General features: G+C 33.5%; 1 protein-coding gene across 1 annotated transcript; it reads right to left on the bottom strand.

The window, feature by feature from the left end:
• Positions 1–1022: 1022 nt before the first annotated feature.
• LOC139513598 (uncharacterized) lies at positions 1023–10206 on the bottom strand. Its single transcript, XM_071302244.1, has 7 exons — positions 9877–10206; positions 7687–7777; positions 6372–6490; positions 5814–5898; positions 2899–2996; positions 2230–2356; positions 1023–1245 (listed from the first exon to the last, which is right to left on the bottom strand). The coding sequence occupies exons 1-7, from the start codon at positions 10041–10043 to the stop codon at positions 1186–1188; spliced, it is 747 nt and encodes a 248-aa protein (XP_071158345.1). The 5' UTR covers positions 10044–10206; the 3' UTR covers positions 1023–1185.
• Between the last annotated feature and the right edge of the window lie 313 nt (positions 10207–10519).

The raw sequence follows: 10519 nt of genomic DNA, 5'->3' as shown, positions 1-10519 counted from the left end.
AAATTCCTTCAATTCCTTGAGATTTCCTTAAAATTTATGAGAATTAAAATGCATACGGTGAGTTCATTTGAATCAACTATTTACCATGTTTTCTTGCATTTAAAGAGGTAATTGCTGGATCGATTTTTGATACACCCTAGTTTCAAGTGTCGTGTATTATTCTCTACGAATCTAGTAAGAAGACAAAAGACTTGGTATTCGCTGCTTCTTTACTGAGCACACGTGGCATCAATGAGTAAGAGTAAATACTATAGTAGGCTTGGAGTCAAACTGGGTAGGTTGACCTTGTCAGTGTAACAAGTGTGAACCAGCATGGAAAAATATGCGACTAATTGTGTTGTTCTTGTACAAAAAGCTGGTTATAAATAGAGAATAATACATGGCAAAATCCGTATCATATGCCGTATCATCCCCCGAGATACCAATATCAGCCAAAGGGTCTTTAGGCCCGAGGGATGATATTGGTCGAGGGTGATACGGCATGTGATACGGATTTTGCCATGTTTTATACGCTTTATCATATATTTCAACCGGAGAGTATACTATGAACTGCTTTCTGATCCCTAGCACCTGGGTTACCTTCAGTTCTTCTTTTGTCTTGTTTTAAAAGCTTTAAAAGAACTGCTCAATTACTCATCCGAAGCTTGCATAAATTAAACGGAGTTAATTTAATAATTGCAAATTTTTTTTTTAGGGGTGTGATAAAGGGTGCGATAAAGGCCGGGTAGGGGTGTGATAAAGGGTGTGATAAAGGGTATGATAAAGGGTGCGCATCAAAGTTGCGCGATATGGATTAAACAGCAGGCTATTTATCACTACTGTATTTACTACTAAACATAATTATGATAAATAGTTATATCGCTTTAGTATGTGTTAGTTCTGAATTTGCATTTACTTTGCAAATAAATCCATTCATCAAATTCCGAAATGATAGTCGAGCTTTGGATTTGATTAAATTTTGTTGTTAAAATAACGGGGTCTTGTCGTATTCCGGTTTTATATTATGAATTGGAGAAAAATCATTCAAAAACATGTTTATTTTATAACAAATATATTTTATATTGAATGTTCATACAACAGGATCCGTCAATAGCAATAGTCTAAAATCCATGTATAATTAGCCACATTTTAAAAATATTGCTTCCAAATGTTTATTCCATAATCGACATATTCATTCATAGTATCTCATATCGAACTATATCCAGCCTTTAATTTTGCTGTATTGAAGGTAAACGAAAATCCTTCCTGAAAAATAATAACAAAATTATTTTTTTACGAAAAAAACTAATGCAACAAAATCATATATTTTCATATTTACTATGAGGACTTATTAATACAATCAAATGGGGATATCGTTTAGAAAGTGTGAATATGTCTTTTTGTTCATTACTCTTTTTTCATTCTTATCATATTTTATATTTACGATCGATGTATGATAATTATAAACTGTAACATTATACTTTTATAGCGGCATGTATGGTATAAACTTGCGTGGAAAATACAATCAACGACACCCACCCATCGGTATGAATACAATACATTTATTAAAGTATTCTATAGACTTGCTTGATGATACCACCAGCGGCACCAACCCTGAGGTATGAATACAAGTATACATGCTCTAAAGTATGCTCAAAACTTGCATGCATAATACCAACAGCGGTAATGCACATAGACATTAAAGTATGTTATAAACTTTCGTGCATAATATAATTAGCGGCACAAACCCAGTTATATACAAAGGTAAAACATTGCAGCGAAAGTTTTTGGAATTATATTGAATTTAGCTTGAAACCAGCTATATATAAAAGAGAGGCGAAAGATACAAAAAGAACATTTAAACTCATCAGTCGAAAATAAACTGACAACTCTATGTCTAAAAAAGAATTAGATCTACATACAGACAAACATCAGAACACAAAACACAACATAAAAACAAAAGACTGCAACACGAACCAACTAACACGAACCCAATCGAACCTGTGGGTATCTAATCTCAGGTACCCTGGTAAACCAATCTCTGATCCACATGTGGCAGCAACTGTGATGCTCATGTTACTTCAAATCTGGTGATAAGTCTAATTCGGTAGGTCATATAATTGTGTTGACAGGCTTGAGATCATACCTGTATAACAAAATTGGGCAGCTTCTCTTCAATATTTGCTTGAACAGAAAGGCATATAATTAACCATAAAGCAATGCAAACGAAGTAATATAAATGATACTTACCTTAATCAAGCCTGGTAATGTCACCCAGAAACCTAAGTTAGGTATTCTATCTGTGCCCTCTGCCTTTTTCACAGCTGTTTGGAATGCTAACCCTCCAATAAGGTAAACAAATAATAACACAACAACTCTGAAATTGGTAGTGGAATCATTTCATAGTGTTGAAAGCTTGACATATATTTTGGTATATTAGAAATGAATTAGAGCCTGTTCTTGACTTAGATCACGAGGAGTGCTTGAATAATTGATAGGTGTAAATACAGGCCTTTTATGTTTTATATCATGACTTTATCGTCAATATATCTGAATTTTAATATAAATTTCCCATATTTTGTTCGAATATCTCGACATTCCTCCATTTTAAACAGGTTAAGATTCGAATATAATTGCGTTGTCACAAAAACTAACAACTGACAGGACAATTTCAAATGTAAAATATACCGTTTTTTTGCATAACGGTTCATGTGGAATTAATCTAAAGATCTGAAAAGTTCATCCGTTGTGTGAGATAGCATCTTCGGTAATTTTCAGCATTTTCCATTTTGTCCGTTTGTTTTCGAGTGCCTCAGTTTTTGCGAACCAAACCCGAAGAGCTTTATCTTTGATTCGACTTAAAATGCATGGAAGCTTAAATATACAAAAATTAACTTAACATTTCGATTGTATAATTACATAATCAGAAGAATGGATCCACCTGACAGACCACCACCACCACTAGAACCGGATGTGTCTTTAGTTGGACATGCATATTTGCTAGCCAAATACAGATACTGAAAACAATAAAGAAAGTAGTTTCAAATGATCCCTTATACATAATCTAATTATGAATGAAATTAAGTAAAAATCTATACACCATATGAACAATTAGTTTTAGCGATTTCACGAAACACTTTATAATTAACTTTATGTCAAAAAGATGCATATCATGCAAGGCATTCCCAGAAGAGAAAAATAAGCCTTTTAACTTCAAGTTCTGCTGTATTTGTGATGACCTTCCTTACTTTCAAATAAAAATCTTCATGATGACCATACGCAAACCTAACTTTACAGCTAAAGAGAATGGCTATACTTTTTAACGATAGTTGAGCTTCCTTCAATGTGTATATATATGTAACAACATCCGGTAGACATACCTTTTCATTATATAGTTCAGTTGAAAAGCTGATCCATAACTCACGAAACCGCCACGTCTGGCATACAAAATTATAATCCTGGTATAACTATTGAGACTGACACTGTTTGCTGCTGTATTATTTCTGTTAACCCCATGCATGGTTTAACTAAAACGTGTGGTGACTTATCTTTTGCTTTCTGAGCCTTTTTTAAAATTGTATTTATTTGGTTTATTTTAGTTGGACCATACTTTTCTATTTCTCTATTTCTCGAGCTCTGACTTATGATGTTTGTTTTACCGTTGTATTTACTGTTACGTTTTAAGGTTAAAGTAATCGAAAACATAACTGTAATGCAAATTGGTAAAGATAGGATACAACTCACGTAGAAACAACAAAAGAAATAAAGTTTTTTTTATTAGGGTCACGTTTGGTTTAGAGTTCGTGTATAACGTTCAATTAGTTATATGAAAACTTATTTAAAATTGTAGGGGAGTAAGTGTTTAAAGATTGTAGGGGAGTAAGTGTATAAAGATTGTAGGGGAGTAAGTGTATAAAGATTGTAGGGGAGTAAGTGTTTAAAGACTGTAGGGGAGTAAGTGTTTAAAGATTGTAGGGGAGTAAGTGTATAAAGATTCTAGGGGAGTAAGTGTATAAAGATTGTAGGGGAGTAAGTGTATAAAGATTGTAGGGGAGTAAGTGTATAAAGATTGTAGGGGAGTAAGTGTATAAAGATTAGGAGTAAGTGTATAAAGATTGTAGGGGAGTAAGTGTTTAAAGATTGTAGGGGAGTAAGTGTTTAAAGATTGTAGGGGAGTAAGTGTATAAAGATTGTAGGGGAGTAAGTGTATAAAGATTGTAGGGGAGTAAGTGTATAAAGATTAGGAGTAAGTGTATAAAGATTGTAGGGGAGTAAGTGTTTAAAGATTGTAGGGGAGTAAGTGTTTAAAGATTGTAGGGGAGTAAGTGTTTAAAGATTGTAGGGGAGTAAGTGTATAAAGATTGTAGGGGAGTAAGTGTTTAAAGATTGTAGGGGAGTACGTGTTTAAAGATTGTAGGGGAGTACGTGTTTAAAGATTGTAGGGGAGTACGTGTTTAAAGATTGTAGGGGAGTACGTGTATAAAGATTGTAGGGGAGTACGTGTATAAAGATTGTAGGGGAGTAAGTGTTTAAAGATTGTAGGGGAGTAAGTGTTTAAAGATTGTAGGGGAGTAAGTGTTTAAAGATTGTAGGGGAGTAAGTGTTTAAAGATTGTAGGGGAGTAAGTGTTTAAAGATTGTAAGGGAGTACGTGTATAAAGATTGTAGGGGAGTTAGTGTTTAAAGATTGTAGGGGAGTAAGTGTTTAAAGATTGTAGGGGAGTAAGTGTTTAAAGATTGTAGGGGAGTAAGTGTATAAAGATTGTAGGGGAGTAAGTGTATAAAGATTGTAGGGGAGTAGGTGTATAAAGATTGTAGGGGAGTAAGTGTATAAAGATTGTAGGGGAGTAAGTGTATAAAGATTAGGAGTAAGTGTATAAAGATTGTAGGGGAGTAAGTGTTTAAAGATTGTAGGGGAGTAAGTGTTTAAAGATTGTAGGGGAGTAAGTGTTTAAAGATTGTAGGGGAGTAAGTGTATAAAGATTGTAGGGGAGTAAGTGTATAAAGATTGTACGGGAGTAAGTGTTTAAAGATTGTAGGGGAGTAAGTGTATAAAGATTGTAGGGGAGTAAGTGTATAAAGATTGTAGGGGAGTAAGTGTTTAAAGATTGTAGGGGAGTAAGTGTTTAAAGATTGTAGGGGAGTAAGTGTTTAAAGATTGTAGGGGAGTAAGTGTATAAAGATTGTAGGGGAGTAAGTGTATAAAGATTGTAGGGGAGTAAGTGTTTAAAGACTGTAGGGGAGTAAGTGTTTAAAGATTGTAGGGGAGTAAGTGTATAAAGATTGTAGGGGAGTAAGTGTGTAAAGATTGTAGGGGAGTAAGTGTTGTAGGGGAGAAAGTGTTTAAAGATTGTAGGGGAGTAAGTGTTTAAAGATTGTAGGGGAGTAAGTGTTTAAAGATTGTAGGGGAGTAAGTGTATAAAGATTGTAGGGGAGTAAGTGTATAAAGATTGTAGGGGAGTAAGTGTTTAAAGATTTGTAGGGGAGTAAGTGTTTAAAGATTGTAGGGGAGTAAGTGTTTAAAGAGACCCAATTCCAAACCAAACTAGCAAACAGAACCTCAATCTACAAAATTAAGTTACTGGCCAGAACACACTGCAATATATAACTCGAATAAAACTTCGGACTGAACATAACAAATTTCAATAACATTTCTGTCGTGTTTGAAATCGTTTCGCCCAGTGCTTTTTTTAGAAGGAACAACCATCGGACGAAATAGTTACAATAGATGTGCATGAACCTGTATGTTCCACTAACAGCTAGGCTATGTAAACAGTTTTGCAATACGTATATGTTATGTCATTGTATAACACATATTAGAATGTTAAAACTTACATAGTTACCATCAGCTACAATTTCACCCAGCACATTTAATGCCCCCTCCTGATCAGGTTCACATTGGAGATAAGTATATGTAGTTCTGTAAATAATTTTTAATAATTGTATTTCTTGACTTGGCAAAGAATGCCGTTATGGTATTATTTGATACCCAAAGAATCTTCGTCATATGTTCATTACAAAATGCTAATCAAATAATTTAAAAATTAGACTGTTGAGGACAACACAAAAGTAATATCACTAAGAATGTTCTTTTATAAATGTGTTAATATAAAATCCCGTTCTGATTTATGTTTGCATAGCTTAGTTGCAGAGTTCTAGCCGTTTCCCTGTACTATAATTCTTGGCAGTTTCGTCTTTTTCGGGATATACCTCAGTAAGCATCATACGATTTCCCAAAATGCCTGATATCCGATTACCTATAGTATACTAATATGCTATAATATATACTATATGATTTCCTATATGCCAATACTAGTGATATGCACTTCGTCCTCTATCACATGTACATGTATCACCATTTTCATATTGAATTTAATAACACAAAATACTGACCTTAAAACGTCACTCGTAGCTGAATACACAAGAGCGAGGCCGTTTTGCTCATCATACTGAAATCTTGCACTATCTTGTGTTCCTGCACTGAACCCAGCACCATTCCGTATCTGACATACCTAGACAAAGTGTTATTGGTATATTCGATATTCAAATTATATTTTCTTTTATGAACAAACGTACCTCCATATTCTTATTCTAATATGATACATCTGTAAAATGATATTAAAATGATGCCAAAAGTTAGAATAAGAAACAGCAGTGAACAAGTTTGCTACTAAAAGATACTAGTATATTAAATATAAAAAGATGTGATATGATTGCCAATGAGACAACTCTTTACAAGATACAACAATGACACAGGATTTAACAACTACAGATCGAAACAATCCAAACGAGAAAACTAACAGCCTAATTTATGTACAAACTAAATGATGATGAATCATGAACGAAAAAAAAAATCATATGTGACACAGCAACAAACGACAGATGTACTGAATTACAGGCTCCTTACTTGGGACGACACATACAGAGTGTGGCGGGGTTAAACATGTTAGCAGCCCCCCTTACCTGGAAAATAAAATAACTAAATGAATAACGGAAGCTATAATATATACCAATTTCCTTTTCTCTGTGCTTTTAATATAATGAAACCACGGATACCGCAGAACAATGATTTGGGGTCCGTTTTGACCTTGCATATGTTTTCTCGATAAGATTTCCTTCACGATCCTATACTAGAGCTTTCACGATCCAATTGTAATACTAAACTACCACACAGACATTATTATATACACATGTATATTTCTCTATATAAAGATATAGAATGATATGTATGATAATATATGCATTTACATAGTTATTTCTTTTACATTTAATAAATTATTAGTATACCATGAGGTTTGCTGTCCAATAAAAAGACCAGAGTAACAGACAAAGGGTCATATTATATTATATATTTTTATTATCATAAATTGTTTGCTTCATTTGCTTTGATATTTTATATTTATCGATTAAATCAAAATCAATCATATTATGTACTGTGTTTAACCTATTTTTAATTTACTTTACATTATGTTTGAAAATTATATTGTAATTATTTTGCTCATTTGGGCGCCATGATTGGCAAATAAAATGTTTGTTTGTTTGTTTGTTTGTTTGTTTGTTTGTATATATGTTTCTAACCACCGTTAGGTATTCTTTTGTGATCTTTTTTCTCCATTTAACGAATGACACCCGTTAATACTATCATGCCTTATTGGAATAATTTTCCCAGTCGCGATTTGCTTTAACTGGTAATTACTGTAGAACTTACTGAAACATCATTACACGCATTTTCTGTAAAACTGTAACAAGGGTTATACGAGAAGACGTCACCAGCGCCGGCGTCAGGTACATCTTTATATCTATAATAAAACAAATGCAAAGATAATTTAACTAAAGAACAAAAAGAAATCAAAGTACTGAAGTACTGAACATCGGATGGCCGCAAGTTCTCGTGGATGGTCCGACAAACACTTGTCCCAGAAAATGAAATTACATCTCTATACATGTAAATGAGGTTAATGTACAGATATTTATTTTTTTCTGAGACAAGTTAGTGACTGTGCGTGGGTGATAAATTAATGACAGGGAATTCATCCTCACCGTAATGACTATTATGTTGTAGTGATACAAATCAGTATACTCTGGTTTATTGATATATATTATATTAATATTTGTATATTAAAAGAGGGACGAACGATACCAGAGGGACAGTCAAACTCATAAATCGAATATAAACTGACAACGCCATGGCTAAAAATGAAAAGGACAAACAGACAAACAATAGTACACATGACACACCATAGAAAACTAAAGAATAAACAACACGAACCCTACCAAGAACTAGGGGTGATCTCAGGTGCTCCGGAAGGGTAAGCAGATCCTGCTCCACATGTGGCACCCGTCGTGTTGCTTATGAGATAACAAATCCGGTAAATAGTCTAATTTGGTAGGTCACATTTATAAAAGGGAAGGGGATTGTAATTACGACGTAAGGAACATATCCGATATCATTTGTGAAACGGTTATTCCATAACGGTCAACCAACTCGTGATGGCGTCCGTAAAATTTACGAAGAGATGATTTCAACTTCACCATTTGGAACTCTTGATTTAATAGCTTCCTTGTGAGCAACAACACTCTATCAAGAAAATCATGATAGCAAATGCAAGCACGGGAATATCGTATCAATTAGGAGATATATACACCGTATGCAGGTGCTGCTGGAATGTTGCTACTTAGAAATGGAAAGTTCACAATTGGAAAGTAACACGTATATATAAGTTTCATGCATTTGTATATCATTCTATTCTACTATATTAATAATAGTGCAGTGCAAGTGATTGGTGGACACTCTTCTGTAATAATTCGATTGTTCTACTAGATTGGATTTGAGAAGGCATTCGTATTTTCCCGCAAAAAAGGTTTAATCTCCGATGCGGGGTTATCGTTCCTTAAGATTGCAAACGTTCTTGAGATATTCTTCCGCATGCGTGTGCATAGATATTAATGTGGTTTTTTTTTTACTTATATGTATATATATTTAAAACAAAACATTTTAATGTTATAAATTTGTCTTCTTTAAAAAGTATTTGATGCGTATTCAATGAAGAAATGAATTTATAACAAGCGATAAGAACGTTATTTTGCACTTTTGCACTCGATCATTTCAGCGTATTCAGCATGTTTATAAATCGGTTAAAAACCCAAAACGAATATTACGTAATGGAAATATATCGATAGCAATACACCGGAATGCCCTTACGGCCATCCGCTGTAAAAAGAAAACTTAGCGATTTTCTCAAATCTATTTCACAGATGTCATTATCATGGAATGCGTATTATAATGGGTCCTTAATGATGTTTTTCGCCTTTTGGTATTGACGATGAACATATTTGTAACGGTGACATAAACCGGATAGGATCACAACAAAAACAAGCTGACAAACTCCATTTTTACTGAGCTTTTTTTCTGTTTTTTTTTTTTTGCTCTTTGGTCGCGTTGTTGTCTCTTTGACATATTCCCCATTTCCATTTTTTATATTTTTTTTATTTTCTTTGATTTATTTTTAAAAAATGATTCAGAAAAGTCATATAACATGTGTCAATTATAAAATTGTAGACAGTAGTCTACTCACCAGTTTTCTGCTGTCAGCTTTGGTTTATTTTTGTGTGCTGATTGTTAAAAGACAACTTTTTCGTACTTATTCAGAACTATAACAAATAAAGTAATCCGGCCAACAATCGGGTGAGGAACAAATTGATATCTTAGCCATGTTAGCATGGACCTCATATGACGTTGCTTAATTTTTGTGTTATTGATTTCAAAATATTTTGTCTTCAAAACTCTCTAACGAAATATTATTTGAAGAAATGGTAATCAGATACATGAAAAAAGATTAAGTTGTCAGCACTTAAAAAACTCGTATCAAAACTTACTGCAGGAGTAATTTCAACTTACTTCGGGTTTCCGCTCGTCAACCCCAGCGGTGATAAGTCGATGACAGTCCCATCATCTAGTTTACATTTACACGAGTTTACCTTAACACAAGTAAACCCATAACATCTTTCTGTCAATAGTGAAACAACAAATAAAAGGCAAAATAATGAATAGTGAGTCATCTTCATACAATTTACGGATAACGAAAGTTGCAGTTGTTCCACTTCTTAGTAAACGTTTAATGCATTAAAGAATTTTTCCTTTGAAGATAGCTCAATTTGATATTCATTTTTGCAATTATGAATATTTAGTTTTCCCTAAAATGTCCATTTTAATAGATTAACGTGATGTTTATCATGTGATTTGATAAAGCAAAATTTATCTTTAATTGATATGAGAAGTGAATATTGTTTCACTATATATATATATATATATATATACAACTCGTCTAAACATCAACCCAACAATGTTAGATCTGTAAATTTGCTTTCTCAAATTTTTGGTTTTTCCCTCGCCGGGATTCGAACCCATGCTATATATATATATAAGTACGTCTGAGTCAGTGACAACTCTACAGCAGATGTATACATCGGATCGCCATCAATGATGGTGATACATGGCTGTGTACATAATGTATATACAACTCGTCTAAACATCAACCCAA

Source organism: Mytilus edulis, chromosome 2 (assembly GCF_963676685.1).
Source record: "Mytilus edulis chromosome 2, xbMytEdul2.2, whole genome shotgun sequence".
Taxonomy (NCBI): Eukaryota; Metazoa; Mollusca; class Bivalvia; order Mytilida; family Mytilidae; genus Mytilus; species Mytilus edulis.
This window is presented reverse-complemented; position numbering and strand designations above follow the sequence as displayed.

Excerpts from the sequence above, each read along its gene's own strand:
- LOC139513598 (XM_071302244.1), bottom strand. The coding sequence starts at position 10,043 with ATGAAGATGACTCACTATTCATTATTTTGCCTTTTATTTGTTGTTTCA. Across the intron at positions 7,778-9,876 it reads TTGACGAGCGGAAACCCGAA|ATATAAAGATGTACCTGACG; the intron begins GTAAGTTGAAAT and ends GTTTTATTATAG. Across the intron at positions 1,246-2,229 it reads CATTACCAGGCTTGATTAAG|GAAGGATTTTCGTTTACCTT; the intron begins GTAAGTATCATT and ends ATTATTTTTCAG.